The sequence below is a fragment of the Brassica napus genome, chromosome C3 (genome assembly GCF_020379485.1).
Source record: "Brassica napus cultivar Da-Ae chromosome C3, Da-Ae, whole genome shotgun sequence".
In the NCBI taxonomy this organism is placed as follows: domain Eukaryota; kingdom Viridiplantae; phylum Streptophyta; class Magnoliopsida; order Brassicales; family Brassicaceae; genus Brassica; species Brassica napus.
In genome coordinates, this window is record NC_063446.1 from 5,635,592 (window position 1) to 5,657,318 (window position 21,727).

Consider the following 21,727-nt stretch of genomic DNA (forward strand, 5'->3'; position numbering starts at 1 on the left):
GAAGTGGACTCGATCCCAAGTACAGCGATTCCAGTTTATACCCTAAAGATAAGAGCATCATTAGCTGATGTAAGTCTTTCACCATTATAAAAATACTTTTGTGTAGTTATATTTCTAAAATTGAACTAGTAAAAACATGACACGAATATACAAAAGTTTCGTTCGAAGTGTGCTGAGTATCTCAATTCTGACACTTTTCTATTTTTTAATGTTCAAAAAGACTGTGTGATCGAGGTACCACAGTTGAGTCGAGGGTGCTCTAATATTGCAAATTGCACATACGCTGTCCAGTTGGATTTGGACCTAGCTCCCAATCAGTTATTCAAAAACTATACATAAATTAGTTGGGGAATAATTGTAAAACTATTATAGTTACATTTATGAATTATTCCTTTATCTTCAGTAATATCTAAATATATTTTGGGTGTACTATTTTTCTTTTGGCCAACAAACACCATATTTTATACTATTCTTTTGAAGAGAAACATATTTTAATGCATCATAGGATATTGCAAAACTTTGTATCATCAAAAAAGACAAATCACATAATTTATGCCAGCTAATTTGATACTATATAACTCCTCCTCGTTTATATTTTTATATTTACTGCATGTTCACCAGCTCATATAAGTCATATCAATAAAAATAGACTACCCCTTCCATAGACCACGTTATGCCATGAAGCTGTTTCTTAGAGTGGTTAGAATGGTTTCTGCAGAAAATTAATTTGTGGACCCCACTTAAATTTTCAAAAACGGTCTCCAAAGTCGTTTTGCTATGTTTGTGGGTTCTATCGACATGCAGAGATCCGCCATTGATTTATATATTTTTAGGACAAAAAAAAAAAAAAAAAAATCTTTATGCCCTTTTAAATTTTCGTAGCTTTTCTGTTCCCACTTGCATCTGCGTTGATGCTTTACTTCTTATATATATAGTTTATGGTTTACCATTTAACGTCACAGTTGATCAAAATATTGTATAAAAAAACAAGTTATCGGTCTCACCAAAAACCACAAAACAGAAGATGATTATGATGCGGGAAATAGTCGTAGGATCCTTCATCATCGGAGCTTTCATCTTCGGAGCAATTCTTATTCTTATATACCTACTCCGGTGTTTGTTGTACGAAACCACAGGAGGTGATTCTATTTTATTTTATTTTTTGCTAAATGTGTTTATAACGAAGCGTTTGTACAGCATATTGACATAATTAACGTCAAAAAAATATTACACTGTAAGTAACCCAAGTGTTTTCTTGCACACACGTAGTTGAAAGGAAACCTAGAGGGGAAAAGACATTAGACAAAGAGGAAAGCTTTGCAAGTCTGGATACAAGTTTATCTGGAAATGAACATCCGCTTAAAGATCCAGAGCGTGAGTCAATTACAGTAGTTTTACTTTCAAATGCGAGTATGCATCTTTGGCAAGAGTAACAAATATTTATGTTGTCAATTCAATCGAATCCTATGAGTGACAATGTAGCTTCATGGGACACTGTTGTTTTACATTCAAATGCGAATATGCGATATTAATTAGCATGCTATAAAAAGGCATCTTCCTTTATGTATTGGCAAGAGTAACAAAAATTAAGTGTTGCCATCTTGCAGTTGGTGAAATTTCAGGTGAAGGATCTACTCTAGCGCCAAAGCCGCCTGCGGCTGAGCCGCCTGAGAAAAAGGCCGACGAGAAGCGGCCTTGCGGACCACCGAAGCCTGAATATAACGTTGTAGATGATTTTATCTTGGGAGACGACAGCGATTCGGACTAAATGATAATAATTCGTAAGAATAAATTAGCTTATTTTGCGCCAATTTTTTATTTATTATTCTTTCTTTTTTCTCAATTTTTTTTAGAGCTTTTTTTTTTGATCAAATAATAGAGTGCTTAATGGTGGGGCCTACCATAAAAGAGAAAAAAGGTGTGCTAAAAATGCTAGATTAAACATCAATGTTTGCACTGTTTCGCAGGTTCCATTGACACGTGACGGTGCGTGATTGGTTTGTTTTTAATTTTTTTTTTTTAATCTGAAAAAAAAAAAAAAAAATTAAACACCTTATTGTTAGTGCTAGGTTTAATGGTGATCTTTGTTGAGTGAATTTGATATGCATGTACTTCTCACGGTTATGGGTGGGTGCGAATAAGATATCCATAAATTCAAAAATATCAGGATCTACGTTCACCCCGATAATCATGATATCTATGTATATTCTATCCGTAACAGTTATCTAGAAAAAATATATCGAGAATGCTTGGTGGAGCTTTTTCTGAGCAGATAACTTCCACAAAATCAAAGACTTTCCTCTTAAAAAATATGTTTTCCAGACAAGAGATTATCATGTTTGGTGAGAGAAATTAAAGGGGTCATGGGGAAAATCAAGTCTCAGAGCAGGGTGCATTAGCAAAGTTTGTCGTCAAAATTGATTACTATTCAGATAGCCAGAAACAACTCGTACGCAGAGGCCTTTGCAAGGTGTTTTGCTTATACATCTGATTCAGTCTAAAATAAGTCTAGAAAATGAACCTCCGTGTAACGTGATATAACTCCCATAAGTAACACAATGTTGCAAATACTTTTTTTGTTTGAATATAATTCAAAAACAAGTTGGTTAAGATAATATTTTAATTGTTATTTAAGACAAGTTGGGTTTTATTCTTTTTTAATTTTATTTATTTTTAATCATCAAATTTTACCAATCATGATTTACCTTTATTTTTAAAAGTTAAAACCTAGAGAGATTGGTTGGATGTAACTTAACTTTTTTGTTTTGTAAAATTTTGTCTACATAATTTTTGCTATAAATGTATATATAGTTATATTTTTTTTAATAAATAGAGATTTTAAAAGCATTTTTGCGTGGCTCTAACTTTAGAAATAGATGTAAAGCATGATTGGTATTTTTAAAGTTTGTAGATTAAAATTAAAAGTCAAAGAAAGAATTTAATATTTAAAGCTATAGGAAAAACAATAAAGACATTTCTTTCTTATATACTTTAGGAAAAAACTTACATATTTATTATTTAGGTTCTAAAATATGTAAAAAAACATCTATAATATCAAATAAATTATATAATCATAGATAAATCTTATTATTATTTAAATATTAACTTTAATATAATTTTTAAAAGTTATAAATAATTTTATTTGCTTTTGAGTGATTTTTAAATTATTGACTTTTTTGAATAACAAAAGTTATTTACATATTACATTCAGTTATTTTTGTAAAGTATAATAAACTTTGATAATTTCTAACTTTTTTATTATTATTTTTTTTGAATAGGCAAAAAATTTCTAATTTGTTTATTAATATAAATTAACTTATAAAATGATTATTTATATACATCAGATATTTTATTAAAAAATATTTACTACCGAAAACTTATGGATACAACCAATTGAACTACATTAAATAATTCTGCAAAAATGTCAACAACAACAAATTTACAACTACATCTAACTCATCTACAACAAAAATTATACGACTAAATTTTTTACCGCTACAGTCTAACGATTCATTCACTATACGGTTTTTACTCTAATAAGACTCCAACCAAATCCTATTTTTATTCAAAGATAAAAAGTTCAATGAGAATTTTCAGAGATATATTTTCATCAAAATTCCATGAGAAATATCCAACTGACTCACGAATTTGGTAGTTAAGTGGTTTGAAGAATATGCATCGAATTAACTACTTTAGTCTCTAGTGCAACACAATTTAAGAAGGCCGAGGCAGTAAATTATACCGTATAATTAACAACTGGGATGATAAAATTTCTCAAACAAAAGGTAAAACACAAAAGATTTGTGTACCACTTGAAAAAGAGACTAGGGCCACACGTACATTCATCAATTGTTCTTGGGAGGACGAAAATAAGCATAGGTTGCAAAGAAGGCTTGAATTATGGTAAGTAGAAGCAGCAGCAAAGCAGCACAAGATGATAAAAATGCCCATGGAGTGTTGAAATGTGTGTACTTGAACCCTGCCCAATGTACATGGTATCCTTGTGAAGTGTACTTGTTCACTCTCTCAAATACCTTTGACAAATAGCTTTTAGATATGCTGATAGAGATGTCTTTCCCGATGTTCTTGAAGAATAAAGAAACTTGTTCACCCGTCCCGAAATAGTTCTCTATGATCCCTTTCTCGACTAAGAAGGTTGCATCCTCTTCTATGTTTACCAAGCAACCCATGAAAATTACATAGCTTGTAATCTCCGTTGAGCATTTCATATTAAACTGCTCGAAGGCGATGCAGTTGATTAAAACAGTGCTTATAAAATCATCAAAGACTAGTAATGGTATCTCAAGCAAACCGTTCTTGAAACTTATGTCTAATGGTGTGTCTACGTTCTTCCTCCGCTTGAACTTTATTCCTCGAAGTCGAAGTTTCTTGGCTGAGACAATTAGGCCAAGAAAAGGGCTAGGAGGTGGTGTTGTTTGGGCTCCATTACTCTCTTTTGAACGACATATCTTAGTTAAACAAGTGTTTTGAAGTGTTGATTTTTCCCAAGGACAACTGGAAATATCGATGCAGCATTGCCTTTGGGTGGTTGGTGGAGACCGGATGGGTATGAAGGTCTTACGAATGAGATCAAGAAGATGATGTGCCTGAATATTCTTATGCTTGTCCCAGAAGGCTTGTGGTTTTCTTAACGAAAGGTTGAAGAATGTGAAGGCCATCTCGTTTAAGCTTGTGGATGGAGCTAACTTTGATATCTCTAAAATCTTATTAAGAAGAAAGAGAGGAACCTGGTTTTCCAGAAGGAGAAGATCACTCCGAAGAGTCGGCAGTATCCATCTCAGCTTGAAAATTGGGTCGTTGGGTTTTCTGTATTTGATCTTTTTTGAAACCACAAGGAACAACATAAGAATGAAACAACCATCAAGAATCATCACCTTGGTCAGCTTTTCTTTACTAAGGTCAAGATTCTCGGAATAAGAATCTCTTATGACAGGTTCCAGTTCCGAGACAGCCTCGACTAAGTGACTTAGATTGACGCCCTTCTTCATGGTCTTTGACACGAAGAACTCCAGATAAAGTTTCTTGTGCTCCTCGATCATCTTGAGATGTTCATGCTCTTTATCATCCGAACGGTGATAAGGTCCTATTGAGACGATCTTGGGTGCATAAGCTGTGTCGTTGACTCGCCTAAGAGTGTGAGGGAGCCTAAAGATGCAACAAGAATCATCACCTGCTGATTTCTTCAGAAGAATTGGTGGGATCACATTCTCTAAGAGCATAGAAGCTGCTTCTTCTTCTTCATTGGCTTGGCTTGAAGGATCCATGACTCTCTCGTTAATAAAATTACTTTTTTTGTCCTGTGTTCGATGGTCTAGTTCACCGGTAAAACAAAATATTTAACGATTAATGCAAGACCACAATATAGTCTCAAACTATTAAAATGATTATTATTACATTAGTTTTTAAATGGGAAAATTACATGTTTATCATTTTCATAGTACCACTTTTTATCTTTACCATTCAAAAATACATTTTTCATTAAGTGACAAAAGATTCTTATATCCTTGTTCTCTATATATATAATAAATTATTATTTAAATAAATAAAAAATAAAAAAAAATAAAAAAAACAATATTGTTTTTTTATGTTTTTGAATTATACTTTTTTAAATTCTAATTTTTTTCTAATTTTTTTTCATTAAGTGGCATGTGTGTTTTCACTTTTTCATTAGCTACGTGCGTCCGCCTTGCGCGTGGAGTTCGTTTCCTTTTTTGTGTGTGCCGGTGGCATCCGGGCTGGTTAGAGCTAACATTTGAAGGAAATCTAAGGGTTTTGTTTTTTACCAAGGGCATGGAAAGCTAAGTTCTTAACTCATATGAGTATGATGCTTCCCATATAGCCGCTGTTCCAAGAACATGGTGCCTTAAGAATAGTCTGTTGGTGGTAACTGATAGGAATGGCCTTCTCTGTTGATGGTAATTATTACTGCGATGTCCTACCTAATATCATACGTCTATGGTAGACCTCCACCGTAGCTAGTAAGGTTCACTTGTTTAGGAGAAGAACAAGATGTATATAAAACTCCATTATCATGTTAATTGATATTACTACAGAAGATGATATAAGATTAACGGCTAAGATTAGACCCCAAAAAAAACTTTAACAAAAGAGGCAGATATGTAGAACCCAGTAGTGGAGTGGGGTGGTAGGTTGGAGAAAGAAAGATCAAAAAAAACTTTAACAAAAGAGGCAGATATGTAGAACCCAGTAGTGGAGTGGGGTGGTAGGTTGGAGAAAGAAATAGGGGTGGGCGTTCGGATATCCATTCGGATTCGGATCGGGTACTTCGGATTTTCGGGTATTTCTATAGGGATATAGAATCCGTTCGGGTAATTTTGTACTTCAGGTCGGGTTCGGATATTTTTAGTTCGGGTTCGGTTATTTCGGATCGGATTTCGGATATTAAGATTTTAAAAGAAAAAAAAAATTCATTTTTAAGTTTCTTGTATTTAAAAATATAGATTTCACTTAACTGATTTATTTTTATTTTTTATAGAATGAATGATTAATAGATTTGGAGATAACATCTCAAAAACAAATATATATTAATTTGGCTATTGTTTTTAAATTTTGGATGTACTTTTTGTTAATACAAAAAAAAAATTGATATACATTTTAAATGAATATCAAATCATTTTCTCCATAATTATAGATATACTATATGATTTTGAAGTATGTGTAACATTAATATAAATATTTTAAATAAAATGAGAGATGTGAACTAGAAATATAAAGGTAAGTATACATATGTTCGGTTATCTTCGGATATCCATTCGGGTTTGGATATTACCCGTTCGGATTCGGATATCCAATTTCTCCTAACTTAATATCCGTTCGGGTATTTTGCTACTTCGGTTTGGATTTCAGTTCGGATTTTTCGGGTCGGATTCGGATGCGGCTTCGGGTATCGGGTAAAGTGCCCATCTCTAGAAAGAAAGATCAAAAAAATTGTGGTAGCATATATGTCTAAAGCATGTGCAAATGAAGCGGTTGAATAAAATTAATTTGAGTTAAATATAAAATTATTTTTTCTTTTAATAAAATATATATAAATTATGGTTTAAAATTTTTAATTTTGAATATATTGCTAAATTGAGAGCTTATAAAAATTTTTTTAAAAGACGTCAAACCTATAAATAGAAGTATTAACTTTTAAAATCACTTCATTAGATTGTTAAATATACCATGCATTGATATTTTTTGAACAAGACATAAAAAATAGTTTAAGACGCACTGTGTGGTAGTTGGTGAGTGTGAAAGGAGCCATGCACTTGTCATCTGCCGACTTGTCTGTATATTTTTGGTTTCGGTTTTGATTCGGGTTTAAGTTACAGTTCTTAGTGATTAGACAAAACCCATTGGATATTCGATTAACTAAAGTCCATGAAATGGCAAAAGATTAAACAACGTAACAACTTGTAGCAAGTGGAGTTTTAGTTTTGCCAAAAGGTGTATAGACATCGAAGCCTACATCAATTAATTCTATAGTTAACTAGTTTTGGCCCCATGCGCCCATGCTGCGCATGGAAATATTGTTTTGTTACAAAAATACCAAATTTCAGTTTTATATAACTTGTATAATATAACTTGATTTATCTGAAAGAGATGAATACACATAAACAAACCATTAACACACATCTATTATTTGATTAACCACAAACATTCTGAGTTATTTCGATTGTGTAAGCTATATAAACTAAAAAGCCAAAACTTTTTATCATCACCATTCAAAATAAGCATATTCAAGCAAATTGAGAACTTTTTAATCAATTTTGAAAAATTGATGTACTTGTTTTGTTAACGTTTATTTATTTCACCATGCCAGATGTAGCTTTTGCCTATTTCTATAAAAGCGAAAAAAAAATGCTATATGTAAATTAGAAGAGTAAAAAGTTTAAGAAAAAAAGAAATTTATGATTGAAGTTCAAAAAAAAAAAAAAAAGAAATTTATGATTGAACATAAAGAGTTTCGGCATTTTTAAAGTTACCAATCTAACATTCATCAGCAAACTTTGGAGTACGCACAACCACCTGTCCACTACAGATTTTTGTTTTCTTCTAGGACTCGTTTCTTCGGAAAGTATGTCAATATGGATCAAGTATTGTAGAGTCAATAGTATTAATACGCTCTTTAGAGAGAATTAGGGGCTGTTACAAAGAATTTAGGAATCAAAGTTTCTGAAAGCAAGTAGAGTTGGATTAAGTTACTGGTATTGTGAGTTAAATCTTTAACTAAAAATAAATATTAACCGTTCCAAAATCGTGAGAATGAGATCATGGGTGTAGGTATGAGAAATATTAGGGATTTTTAATTTACAAAAAAAATAAAAGCAGTTAAAAGATAAATCAGCAAAACTAACGAAACAAATTGTTGTCATTTAAATTCTTTTGTTATTATTTTTTTCTTAAATTTGTAAAACAAATGACATGTATCAGATTTTTATTTGATAGGTGGTGATTTAGTATATAAAAGATATAGTTTTCAAATAGATAACGTCGGCCATTCCACGAAATAATATTATTCGGGTTCTTGTGTTAGGTATTGACGTATTGTGATGTGGAAACATTAGATTAGAAATATTTGCGGAAACACATTCTTAACTTGTGTTTTTTTCCATATGTTTTTTTGAATATACGGATTCTTTCGTATAATTTAACATATAAATTTGGAAATCAAGTGATCCATATGAAGAGGCATTTGGTTTAAGAAAAAGATGTATCTAAACTATTAAAACAGAAGTACAAATTAGACTTAACCCTGAGTTTTTCTCAATAATTACAATGTTATGCCACTGATCTAATACACAGTCGTTTTATTTAATTCTTAACCAATTACTTAAATTGAATGATCAAACTATTGGCTCCTTCTTCTCCAAATCGCAACTCCGGTGCTCCGTTAAATCACTGTGCTCTGCGACCGTGCTCTCTTACCCACCGTGGCTCTTCCTCCATGCCCTCCAGTACTCTTCAGCTCTGCCTCTTTGTTGTGTGACGCGTCTGAAGTCCACTGCCTCTCTATTTTGTGTCTCTGCTCCTTTTCTCCATCGTGGCCTTAATCGTCATGGCCGCCGGCGTCATCAACTCCATATACAGCGAAGAGAAAGCTCGATCCATTACTATGGCTGGCTTCTCCGTATTTGCATTTTAGGTGCCTCACATTTCTGATTATTTTCAAATCAGCCCAAATCTTTGTAAATTACAAAAACATCCTTATGAATCAACTCTAATCTTTCAATTGTGTTATCTAGACCTGCGAATATTCCATTCGACACACCTAGTTAGCATTTGTTTACTCTGTTTAATTTTCTGTTGCGGCTAGAATTTAATTTTTTTTTTAACATGGCTACAATTTCATTTGTCTGCATCAAAAAGGTTGACATCTATTAATCAACCGAGTGTATTAAAATCGAGTGCATAAAATTATGTCGGTACGTCTTTAGTTTTGTGTATACACTCAATTGTCATACGTCTTTGGTACAAACCAAACCAAAGAATCTTTGGGAAAATACATAATATAGTAATATACACACAACTTTAATTAAGTCAACAAAAATTATATTGCGTAAAAAAAATACCTGAAATTAACTATATTTTTATAAAAGGAAATCGTGAGACATATTTATGCGGAATGTTAGTAAGTATTCAATTGAAGATATATGAAATCTTAATCAGTTCCATAAAATATTTGTAAAAATCAACCTCTTTACTTATAACTTAGCTTAACAATATCCTTCTTTTTGCTATCACATTAATCAAAAAAAATTTGATCTCTTACATACAATCTATAAATGAACAACCAGAATATTTATTTTCTATATAATATCACATAAATGGGAAAAAAAAATGGCAATATTTAAAGAAATTATATTTCCTTTAAAATATATATATTTTGATATTCCTATTTATTCCGAGATAATCTTTTAATTTTAATAGGATACAAAAAAATAAATATTCTATGGACTAAACCAATCATAATCGATTTTTTAAACTATGTTTTCAAATCTAAATATATAATCCTAACAGAGGAAATATGATTAATTTTGAAAATATCATAATTGATATTGATTTAAATTCTTTTTATAAAACTTGCAAATTACACTGTTGATAATATTTTGTGCTGATTATTTCCATATTTCACAATCGCACAAACCATGTATATATACCATATATTATGTGAAACTATTTTTATTCTGAAAAACAAACAAATCATGTCTAACAAAAGAATTTTTACTCTTTTCAAAAATAAATCATATAAAATTGGATGGTACATTCAAGTAAAAAATTTCATTCGTGGAAACATAACACCTCATACGAAGGAGATCTATCATGACTGTTGTTTTTTAATGGTGGAGTTTGATCTTTGACAAACAGTGATGGAGTAGAAAAATACGAAGAGGGAAGATGAAGAAGCTAAACTTTGATTCACCGGTAGAAATTCATCAAACTCAAAAAGGTTAGATGTGTTTGTTTATTTTTATTTTTTCTAGACTAATCTGTTTTAGTACTAATTTTGGGTTTAGTATTTTTTATTATCTTGAGATATATAGTCCATTTGTTTGACACCTACATTAAATTTATCCATTTTATCAGCACAAATTTGTACTAAGAACTAAAAATGTAAGATATGGATGATGTAAAAAATGAATTAATATCACTATATGTAATGTTGTTATGAAAAGAAAATTAATTACAAGTAAGTTACTTAGCGAATATTTTTTATAACTTCTATTTGAATGCAATCTAACAATACAAATAGTAATATAAATTACTATAATCATAAACTCTATAAGACAATATATAAAATTACTGTAAATTTCTGGTATAAATTTATATTATGAAAAGAAAATTGATTACAAGTATGTTGCTTAGTGAATATTTGGTATAACTTCTATTCGAATGCAATCTAACAATACAAATATTTATATAAACTATTATAATCATAAACTCTATAAGACAAAATATAAAATTACTGTAAATTTGTAAATTTCTGGTATAAAATTATGTTGTTGAAAAGTTCATATTAAACAAATATTTCAATGATAAGTGCATAAAGTATATACAATCTATAATATAGAAAAAAAATTAAAAAATCTTAAAAAATATTAAAATGAATGAAAACATCCGTGCGTCCGCACGGATCAAAGTCTAGTAACCATTAAAAACGTTTATTATATTAGACCATCTCGTTGGGAGGCTCCTAGCCAAGGTTTTAAAAAAAAAACCAAAAAAAAAAATGAAAAAGGATAAAAAGAGTAGAACCGCCTCTTAATTGGACATTTTTAGAATTTGTAAGAACCCTTATGTGTCACTTTGGTATTGGACCTCGATTATGTCTCTCTCTCTCCTTCTCCTTCTCCTTCGTCTCGTTTTGTATGTCTCTCTCTCAACCGTGCACAAAGCATGATCCAATGGAAGGAGTCCGTAGACGCCATCAGAACCGACGAGGAGGAACAGCTGAGGATGAACGAGACCCTGATGTCTCTGCTTCTGAAACTCGACTCTGTTCCCAGTTTGGATCAGACGATCAGAGAAACTCGGAGGAAGGTGAGCCGTCAGATCGTCGGGATGCAGGAGATACTCGACGCGATATCGGGTTGTGGGCTTCTAGGGTTGCTTCTCACCTAAGGATCTCCGTTGCCCAACGAGGGTTTGCGTCAGGTGAGAATCTCTCTATCTCCTGCTGTTTCGTTCCTCTTATGTTTGACGATCTATTCGGTTTCTCTATCAGATGATTGAATCTGAGATTGTTTTTTTATCGAAAGAATTGATCTTTGGGTTGTTCGTGATATCTGATCAAAGGGTTTGTACGATGAGTACCCTGATGTATGAGTTGTTTTGACGTTTTGTTGTTGAACTATGTTCTGTCTGAAACGATGTTCTAAGACCATTTCTTTTTGAAAGTTTGAATCTTTTGCCATCTAACGTTACTTGTTTTGTTATATTTGTGTTTATAGTGGTTGAGAGTGTGAAAGCTACCAGTGATATCAATTTTCTAGTCTCTGGTAAGGTGGTGGAAGTTAATGAGGTTCTGTCCGAGTCCCCTGGACTGGTGAGTACTCTTTTGAACCGTAATCAATGCAACTGCATTGAGATTGTCTTATTAAAATGGTTTGGGAGTCTTTTTTTTGCTTGGTTACTTGTTTCATTTGATACAAATGACTAAAAAAAATGATTCCTTGGTGACATTCATTGCTTAGTGGTTTGATTCTGTGACGTTTTGTACGATGTAATTGTCTTCTTGAATTCCTGGGTAATGTGTATTGGAAAGTGTTAGCTGATGTGAAAGACATAAACTTTTAGAATCTTGATTTACTGGTAAACTAATACAGATTATGGTTAATCTACAGGTTGCTGATATGATTGTTCAACGTCATGAACTTATAAATTCTTGATTGTGTGGTCTTTTATCTGAGATTGTTTTATTGGAATTAACAGGTGAACACGAGCCCGTATGAAGATGGATGGATCATAAAGGTGGAGCTGAGTGATGCAGGCGAGGTAGAGAAGTTGTGATGGATTCTAACAAGTACTCCAAGTTCTGCGAAGAAGAAGACGAAGACGCCAAGCACTGAGCTTTTCTTTCTTCTGGAAGTTTCCAGACGAAATCTTGATTTATTATGTACAATGGATGAATCAAGAAAATCTTGAAGAAAAAAAAATATTTAAGAATCCCTATGAAATTCTATCATTGGAGGAAGAAAAACTTCTCAAATCACCTTATTAACTACTAATTTAATCATAAGAACTCTTATGAGATTCAAATGGATGAAATTGTTCTTACGCGCTATATTTAGTTTAATCGGTAGAATCGTTGAATGCGTTGGAAATTATTACGGCCCATGTTCTTCAATATATTATTTGATTTTCCACCCAGACACAATATATGGAACAATGACAACAAATTACTGTTCCCTTATCAGAGGATTTATGCCTGTTATGAAAGTTCCTGTTTTCACCCAACTTGTGGGTTTTAAGTAGTCACCCACTGGTGTACGCTTTATTTCTTTACTAGAAGGGTGTCTGCGCTTCGCGCGAAATATTGTTTTATTGCTGTTAAATATGATTTTTTGGATGATGTAATTAAGTGGTCAGTCTTATTTGTAAAGAGAATTATTTGATGTTTTAATGTGTTATGTAGTATTAGGTAATATGTTAATATATTATGTGTTTGTTTTTCAATAATGTGTTGTTGTGTGTATAATAATACTTGTGTGGTGAAGTGAGCTTCTAATGTAAATTATATTGAATTTTAATAACTTTGCATTTAGGCATTTGTTAATTTTAAGATTGATGGTTTTAGCGTCAGAATTGTATTTTAATTTGTCACATTTTTGAACATTACTCTTTTAAAATATTTTTTGCCCACTCTCCATATTTTGACCTTGAGCCGTCCCCATCTATGTAATTCGCTTACCTTTCCGGTGTGCGGTGTTTCTCGCCATCACTGAGAAAAGACTCACTTTTGTGTTCTTGTTTTTCCTCACATTCATCTCTTGTGATATTATCTGGTATTTGTTATAGATCATGCTTACGAATTCTCAATTGTGCGGTTGTTTTTCACTGTGTTGTAGGTTGTTTTGGTCAATCTTAGTCCTCTTCTTTTTTAGATTTTGGCTAATTTTAGGAACTACATCTCGTTGGGTTGGGTCAGAGTTCAGTTGTCTTTGATGTTGTCTTCCTCTTGTTGACTTGCTGTCGATAGTCTCTGCTCATCTTGGTTTTCAAGATCTGGTTTTTGCTGATCTGACTTCTATGCTCTTTTTCATAGCTCGGGAATGGCTCCACGGTTTGATGATTTTGTTTCGTCTCCTTTTCTATCTTTGTTCTCTCATTTTGTTGCACCTTTCATTGCTGCTCGCTTCTCTGGTGGCTCTTTTTTCGTCATATTTGCTACTCCAGGTTTGGATAGTGTTTTCTTCTGTGTATGCTTTGTGTGCTTGGAAAGTTATTTCTAGTCCAAAGTTTGAGCTCTTGTTTTTCGGTGGTAGGCTTCCATTCTTCCTCCCTCAGGTTGTTTCTTTTCTTCTCTTGCTTTTCTTGGTGTAGGTGTGCGGAGTTAGTCTTTGGAGCTTTGGTCTCTTATACTTGAGCTTTGTGGTTCTTCGCTGGCATGAACGTCTTGTATGTGCTTGTTTAGTTTGTGAGGTGCTTCTTACCTTTTAGCTGGTGGTTGTGATTCCGGTGCTTGAGGCATGTGTCTTCTTGTTTCGTGGTGACTCTGGTCTCCTGATGATTATTCTTTCTCTAACCTTTTTGGGTTGGTGCTTGATCACGCTCCTTTGAGCACGGAGGAATGCTTTGTCTTATATTTTATTCTCTCTGTTTCAAAATAGATGATGTTTTAGAAAGGTTATGATGTTTCAAAATAGATGATGTTTTGATCTTTTATATTAATTTAAATTTTATTGAAAACTGTGTGACCAGTGATGTTTTATATTTATTTTTAAGGATTGAATGAATTAATTTTGGTTTATATTTTTAGTGTTTTTTTAAAAAAAATGTGTATACCTTAATTCTTGTGCATACACTCAAAACATCAAATATTTTGGAACAGAAGGAATATCTTTTTATCTTTTCTAACATCTGCTTGTTCTATCCATGATATTATTGGTAAGATGAGATAAGTTAGTTTTCTTTGTTGATCTTTTTCCGGCTCCAAACTTTTATTGAGTTAGTGTTACTATAGTATTTGGCTTTTTCTTTTGGTTGTGGAAGTTGTATGTTTAGATTATGCATTGTATTCTAGTTTTTTCTCATTAGTTTGGTTATTTGTGGAAGTTGTAGGGCAGTTCTGAGCGAAGTGATCTATCTTATCACATTGGTAACACTCAACCTTTGATGTGTCTCTCTCTTGCCTATAATATCCGTTTTGTTGATATCCAAATCTACCACGACCTCTTCCTCGATATCCATACCGACCGCCTCTTCCTGAATCATACCTCTTCTGTTGCGATTGGGAGTCTGCATACATAAGTTTATCTTGGCTTTGCTTGTCATGCTTCTCTTCTTCCTCATCATGAATCCTCTCCTCATAAAATAATAGAAAATGGTAAAATAACAAAAATAATAGAAAATATTTAAAATTATTTATTTATTTTGATTATTTATTTTTTATTCATCTTGAATTTTAGTGACCAATAAAATAAATTATCAAATTTTATACAAAGATGATTAATATTAAAAGAGTAAATAGTGCATAATTAGAAAGTACTTCGATAAATTGCAATAATCTATAAGAAAAATGACTTAAAATGTAAAAAATATATATATGAAAGACACATGTCATCAAACCCCCTTGCCACTTGTCATTGTCATAAGAAGAGAAAAAACTAACTTTATATATAAAGATGCTTTCGTACTGCTCAGACCGGTTTTGGTCTAACTCTGGTTGTTTGAGTTTACAAGTTTTAAATCAATGACAAAAAAAAAAGCTCCTGTATCCCATTTCCTTTTCTTCTTCGATTCTTATAGTGTATGCGGCTTGGAGAATGCTTCTTTCAGCTTGATGTTTGCAGTTGTGATTTAGGTTTAGGTTTTATGCTTTGATTCATCTGTTTTTCTTCCAAATTCAGTCAAAATCAAGAATTGGTTGATTCGAAAAAGGCTTAGCTTTAGCTACCATGAGTTAATACCAAAGCTAGTAACCTTCTTCGTTTGTTGCTGTATAAGCTGCATGGCTTTCCATAAAGTTGGTTCTAAGACTTTGCATTGTATGTTTCATAATGCTCTCTTATTTAAGTAGAGTCTGATTTGATAAAAAAAAAAAAAAGAGAGTCTGAATTATAGAGCGTGTTCTTCGTTATGGCAATGCAGGTTGAGTTGTAGACATAACATTAAAAAGTAGAGGATTTAAGACGTTCAAATATTTGCTTCACAAAACAGAATAGCAACCTCAGATTAATGTGTGATTTAAAAAAAAATGGATCTAATGGACATATTCCTAGAAAATCATGTTACATTTAATCTCTAATCTTATCATTTAAATTTTGGACCTACCAGAAATTTTTATTGGGCTATCAATAATTGAATTTAAACAATAGATGATCCATTGGATTTATATATAGTATAAATTAAATAGATATAATTTAATGTTGTAATAGTATATTTTCATATGTTAATTATTTAAATATTTGTCGATGATTAATTTTTACTATCTTAAACCAATGAAAACAAATTTTAAACTACATAGTTTATTTTAAAAATTAAACAAAAACTAAATGTTTAATTATTTACTCGATAATATAAATCTATGAAGCAAAAATTTTATTTTTTAAAAAACTTCCTAAATTTGTGAAATGTTACAATATTTTTGAATATGACAATAAATTAAACAATATTTTACTAATCTTTATATATATAGTTACGATTTTAATAATGAAATAATAATCCGAAAATATATATATAAGGAGATACAAATACATGTGAAAGTTTGAAATAATCTATTCAATGAAAAAATATATTGTAAACTTATTATGTTTTAAAAATTGATAGACACATCTTATATATTAAAACATAAGTTATAATATTCATTCATGTGCGATTTTTAAAAAAAATGGACCCGAAGGACTTATTCTTAGAAAGTCATGTTACATTTAATATCTAATCTTATCATTTAAATTTTGGGCCTAGCATAAATTTTTATTAGGCTATTAATAATTAGATTTAAACAATAGATGATTCATTGAATTTATAGATATTATAAATTAAATATATATAATTTAATATTGTAATACTATACCTCCATATGCTAAATATTTAAATATTTTTCTATGTTAACTTTAAAAATTATAAAGATTTTTTTTAAAATAACAAAAACATATTATCTAACAATGATGAATATTTACTACCTTAAACCAATGAAAACAAATTTTAAACAATATAGTTTATTTTAAAAATTAAACAAAAATTAAATGTTTAATAATTTACTCGATAATATAAATCTATGAATAGAAAAGTTTAATTTTTTAAAAACTTTCTAAATTTGTGAAATATTACAATATCTTTGAATATGACAATAAAACAATATTTAACTAATCTTTATATATATAGTTACGATTTTAATAATGAAATAATACTCCGAAAATATATATATATAAAAAGATACAAATACATGTGAAAGTTTGAAACAATCTATTCAATGAAAAAATATACAATAAACTTATTATGTTTTAAAAATTGATAGACATAGATATATTATAATATATACCAATTTAGAATTGAAAACAAAATATTTATATAAAAATATAAGAAAACAAAAACCTGCGCGGTTGCGCGGATCGAGATCTAGTATATATTATAATATATATTAATTTAGAATTGAAAACAAAATATTTATATAAAAATAAATGAAAACAAAAATCCGGGCGGTTACGCGGATCGAGATCTAGTCAACTAATTAAAAGAATTGAATATTTTTTTATTCTCTTCTAATTAGGAAGATAATCTTTAATTTATGAGAATCTTTTACCAAACTATGTAAATAATTATATAAAATGTGAATTTCGAAAACGTGATTTAAAAAAAAAAAATTACGCAATATTCCAATTATATATCAAGCGTTACGCAACCGAAACGGCGCCGTATGAGCTCAACACAAAAACCCTAAACCTCTCTCTGTAATCTGTATTATAAATTTCCCCCAAAAAACTCTTCCACTGCAATCTCTTCATTCAATCTCTCTTTCTCAAATAATCAGCAATGGAATTCTGGGGTATGATTCTTCTTTCCATCTAGCTTTGTCTTTTAATTACAACCTGTTCATACTTAACCACGTTTGTTTTAGCTTTGTCTTTTAATTTACAACATGTGGTCATACCTTTAGCTTATTTGTTCTGTTAATTATATGTTAATAACGAGTAGTGATTGATCTGTGGAACTGGACTCATGTTGATTTTATTTTATTGAATGTGATTATTAGGAGTTGAAGTTCTGGCAGGGAAGTCAGTTAAAGTGAAGCCTGATTTTGAAACCTTCATCCATGTTTCCCAGGTTTGTTATTACATATTCAGTTTCATGATTTAGTTAGTTGTGCAGTTTCTTAATTGTTTTTTTTTTTTGTCTCTTATTGTAATAGGCATCACTTGATAAAGGGAAGAAGGGAGAAACTGCTTTGTTGTATGTGACTGTTGACAAGAAGAAGCTTGTGTTGGGAACACTCTCTCAAGGCAACATTCCTCAGATTAGCTTTGATCTTGTCTTTGAAAAGGAGTTCGAGCTTTCCCACTCTTTGGAGAGTGGAAGTGTTCACTTTGTTGGATACAAATCCCCCAACATGATGGAAGAAGAGGAGGACTTCTCTGATTCAGAAGAGGAGGAGGAAGAAGCTGCAGTTCCTGCAGCTGTTGCTACCAATGGTGGCTCGAATGTTGTTGTCAAGGCTGACTCAAGACCAAAGGTCACGCTTGTGGAAGCGAAGCCTGAGTCTGACGAGGAGGATGATGATGATGAGTCTGACGAGGAGGGTGATTCTGAAGAGGATGAGTCAGACTCTGAGAGAGGAGTGAGTAGAGTTATATCCATCTATGACTTGTGTTTATGTTCGCATTCAGGAGAACTAGTTTGTTAACAGTTCTTTATTCTGATGATATTTTGTAGATGGATGTTGACGAGGATGATTCAGAGGATGATTCTGAAGAGGAAGAGACCCCTAAGAAGCCTGAGGTGTCCAACAAAAAGAGGCCGAATGAATCTGCTTCCAAAACACCTATCTCAGCGAAGAAAGCAAAACCAGCTACACCACACCCAGCTAAAAAGGGTGGAAAGAGTCCTATGAATGCTAACCAGAGCCCCAAATCTGGAGGTCAATCATCATCCGGTGGTGCTTCTAACAAGAAGTGAGTCTTTTCAGTCTTTGAGGTTAATGATGTGATAAGCCATTCTTTTTTTTTGGTTGAACCATTTGATGAAGATAGTTTGATGAATGGTGTGTAGGCAATTCAACTCTGGCAAGCAATTTGGTCCTAACAACAACAAGGGCAAAGGCAAAGGCAAAGGAAAGGGCAAAGCCTAAGTTTGAAGTGGGAGCTTTGGAGGAAAGAAACCGGTTTTTATTTTAATTTTTGTTGTCTTCAGATTTTTATCTAAATTGCAATTTTATAAATGTAATTTCAGTATGAAAATTGCTGGATTGAGAAAAGAAAACGATTTTGAATCATGAAACTGTTCTACTATCATTTTATTGATTAACATTACTCTTAATGAAATTAGTTGCCTTCGAATTTCATAATTTGGATTGAATATTATTTTTAATCAATGAACCAATCAAATCTCAACTGAAACAATATATTTTTTTTTCCAAACCAGAGTAAAATCCATTCCTGATTCCTTCTTCACAAAACCAACAAACTGAAATATATATTCGAATCAAACCAAAATTTGATTGCTTTGAGTCTCAAAACATAATCTATTCTCAAACCAGAGTAAAATCCAATTCTTGTTCTTAAATTGACACTGCAAGTGTTAGAAAAAGTTGTAGTATCTTTTCATACTTTCACAACTCCCTTCTTTTAACTCTTCAAGTTGAACAACAACTTCACAAGAAGGAGAGCATCTTCTTAATCTCAATAGTTTCATCAAGATGTTTGATTCTTCGTTCATTCTCCCACGACGCAAACACATCTTAAACTTCTTGAGCACCGCCGAGTTCTCCAGGAAGTACTTCACTAGTTCGATTTCAGCTACAGCTCCTCTTATCGGTGTTCTTATCTCAACGCACTCCAGTGATGATCTTAAACATTCAGGAATTGAAGATGACGAGATCACCTTAAACTCCTCAAGTTCCTGCCATATAAATCATTCAAGAATTGTGTCATGATGATTTGAATAAAACTATATAATATAAAAGGTAAAGTTTCATCACCAAGACAAGGGACTTGAGATTTGGATAGCTCTGAAGAATGTTTGGCAACTTTCCCAAGTCAGAGTTATAAAAGACCGCATGGAACCGGATCAAGTAAGGAAACTGAGGAAGCGGTTCGTGTTTCAAGTAGAGAGAGATGACCTGCAACACACACAAAGAAAACATAGCTTGTCATCCAAGTAAACATTCAAAATGCTTAGTAAGTCCATTCACACACACACACACACCTGTAAAGTTGTTCCACTTAAAGTCATGTCCCTTACGGTAGATAGCATGGTGATGAATGTTCCCACTACACATCTCTTTGAGGGGTCAATCAAATCCGTGTCAAAGTCCATATCAAAACTGACATTAACATTTACCTTGGCAGATAAACCTAGCTTGCTTATCACGAAACTTGTCGACTGATAATCTGCAAGACTCAAATAGGTAAGTCTAGGAGCATCAATCACAACAGCTTTTCCAGTGTCTTCATCACTATACTTGAACGAGTTACCATCTAGATCAACTACGAGACTCTTCAATGACTTAGAATGAACTCGTAAAACCTCAAGGTTGTAGTCTGTTTCTCCGTGTCTAACAACCGTTAAATCTTCAAGAACCGGACAAGATGAGATAAGCTTCTCAAGAAAGGCATCGTTAGCGTAAACGTTGTCCACTAAATGCATGATCTTGAGACGAGGTAGAGAAACGTACTCGGAAGCAGCCAATGGCACGTTACAGAGTTTCAAGGATACTAGAGTCACACAGGTGTAGATGCTTAGTGGCATCATGTCCACACTACGAGGATGTACGAATAGTATATCTAGATGTTGAAGTTTAACTGCATTGTTGATCCACTGTGTGACCAAGTAAGATGGATCAAGATAACGACTCACGAACTCAAGGTTCCGTAACTCTTGAATAGGTCTCCCAAAACGCAAATCAAGTTTGAGCTTGTGTAAGCATGATGAGCCCTTAGAGAAATATAGAAACCTAGAGATGAAGCTTGCAAAGGCATAGGAGTTAGGGAAATCATGATTGTGCAAATCCAAGACAGGAGTCGAAAAGCCAGATAGTTCTCCATCTGGTGGACAGAACACTAGTCACTACAGCCGTCTTTGTAGGAACATCAGAGAGTATCTGACACAGCAAGTGGTCAGGTAATAAGCTTATCCTGTCTTCTTCGGTTCTGCAACCCGATGTTCCTCTTTTGCTCATTAATTTTGCTTCAAGTTCAGACACAAGATCTGCCAGATTAAAGTGAACTTGAATCTCCTTGAAACTGGAGCAGAAAACAAAAAAATCTAAGCAGGAAAAATTTAGAGAACAAGAAATATCGCTTAATGGATTTAGGGTTTCATGATTTTCTGAAATTATTTAGAGTAAGATTGTTGAACAAGAAAGGTCTCACCGCACTGGAGATCTCTCGTTGCTTCTCAGGTTCAATAGTGGCTTCAGCAGATACGTCTTCTAGGGTTTGGATTTCTATATATTGTTTGGGTCCGAAGAATTCTCTTTACATTAATTTACGTAATCTTTTTTTCTCGCAGGGTTGTTGGATTGGATAAACATCAAGAATAAAATGTCAAAAATACAGTATATAATTTAATTATATAAATAATATTAAAGAAGTGTGCAGTACATCTTTAATATGTGGAAATTCAAGGATGTTAAACTTGATGATGGTGCAGAGATGGCTTAAGAAAATACAAACAAAGCTGTATAGTTATAGAATTCTCAAGAATCATCGATAACTACTGGCCAAAGACAGCTCTCACAAAAACACCAAACTTCAATAACCTGGAAAGACCATAGCCTACTGGTTAAGGTTTAAAGATTTTTACACCTACGAAAAAAACGATTTAT

General features: G+C 32.3%; 3 protein-coding genes and 2 pseudogenes across 5 annotated transcripts; 3 read left to right on the forward strand and 2 right to left on the reverse strand.

The window, feature by feature from the left end:
* Positions 1–885: 885 nt before the first annotated feature.
* LOC125584158 lies at positions 886–2,652 on the forward strand. 3 transcript variants are annotated; one of them, XR_007321157.1, is made up of 4 exons: positions 886–1,139; positions 1,270–1,374; positions 1,608–1,781; positions 1,880–2,652. XR_007321157.1 is itself a non-coding variant. In XM_048752157.1 (3 exons), exons 1-3 carry the CDS (start codon positions 1,025–1,027, stop codon positions 1,766–1,768), a joined length of 381 nt encoding a protein of 126 aa, XP_048608114.1. In that variant the 5' UTR covers positions 889–1,024; the 3' UTR covers positions 1,769–1,950. The 3 variants fall into 3 exon arrangements, 1 of the variants encoding a protein (XP_048608114.1); XR_007321158.1 differs by having other exon boundaries at positions 1,968–2,647; XM_048752157.1 differs by having other exon boundaries at positions 889–1,139; positions 1,608–1,950.
* A 1,026-nt stretch (positions 2,653–3,678) lies between these two features.
* LOC106386074 (UPF0481 protein At3g47200-like) lies at positions 3,679–5,358 on the reverse strand. The gene has a single exon (XM_013825968.3). It carries the CDS (start codon positions 5,283–5,285, stop codon positions 3,846–3,848), a length of 1,440 nt encoding a protein of 479 aa, XP_013681422.2. The 5' UTR covers positions 5,286–5,358; the 3' UTR covers positions 3,679–3,845.
* Positions 5,359–11,299: 5,941 nt separating this feature from the next.
* LOC125584159 lies at positions 11,300–12,733 on the forward strand (annotated as a pseudogene).
* Positions 12,734–17,589: 4,856 nt separating this feature from the next.
* Positions 17,590–19,193, forward strand: LOC106386931 (histone deacetylase HDT2-like). Its single transcript, XM_013826752.3, has 5 exons — positions 17,590–17,731; positions 17,939–18,009; positions 18,095–18,520; positions 18,616–18,854; positions 18,952–19,193. The coding sequence occupies exons 1-5, from the start codon at positions 17,719–17,721 to the stop codon at positions 19,028–19,030; spliced, it is 828 nt and encodes a 275-aa protein (XP_013682206.2). The 5' UTR covers positions 17,590–17,718; the 3' UTR covers positions 19,031–19,193.
* A 466-nt stretch (positions 19,194–19,659) lies between these two features.
* On the reverse strand, positions 19,660–21,079 carry LOC106383520 (annotated as a pseudogene).
* Positions 21,080–21,727: the final 648 nt, after the last annotated feature.

What these genes read in the sequence shown, in the direction of transcription:
- LOC106386074 (XM_013825968.3), bottom strand. Translation starts at nt 5,285, where the DNA reads ATGGATCCTTCAAGCCAAGCCAATGAAGAAGAAGAAGCAGCTTCTATG.
- LOC106386931 (XM_013826752.3), top strand. An exon ending in CCTTCATCCATGTTTCCCAG is followed by an intron (nt 18,010 to 18,094) that starts GTTTGTTATTAC and finishes TTATTGTAATAG; the next exon opens with GCATCACTTGATAAAGGGAA. An exon ending in GGTGGTGCTTCTAACAAGAA is followed by an intron (nt 18,855 to 18,951) that starts GTGAGTCTTTTC and finishes AATGGTGTGTAG; the next exon opens with GCAATTCAACTCTGGCAAGC.
- LOC125584158 (XM_048752157.1), top strand. Translation starts at nt 1,025, where the DNA reads ATGATTATGATGCGGGAAATAGTCGTAGGATCCTTCATCATCGGAGCT. An exon ending in GTTGTACGAAACCACAGGAG is followed by an intron (nt 1,140 to 1,269) that starts GTGATTCTATTT and finishes GCACACACGTAG; the next exon opens with TTGAAAGGAAACCTAGAGGG. An exon ending in TCCGCTTAAAGATCCAGAGC is followed by an intron (nt 1,375 to 1,607) that starts GTGAGTCAATTA and finishes GCCATCTTGCAG; the next exon opens with TTGGTGAAATTTCAGGTGAA.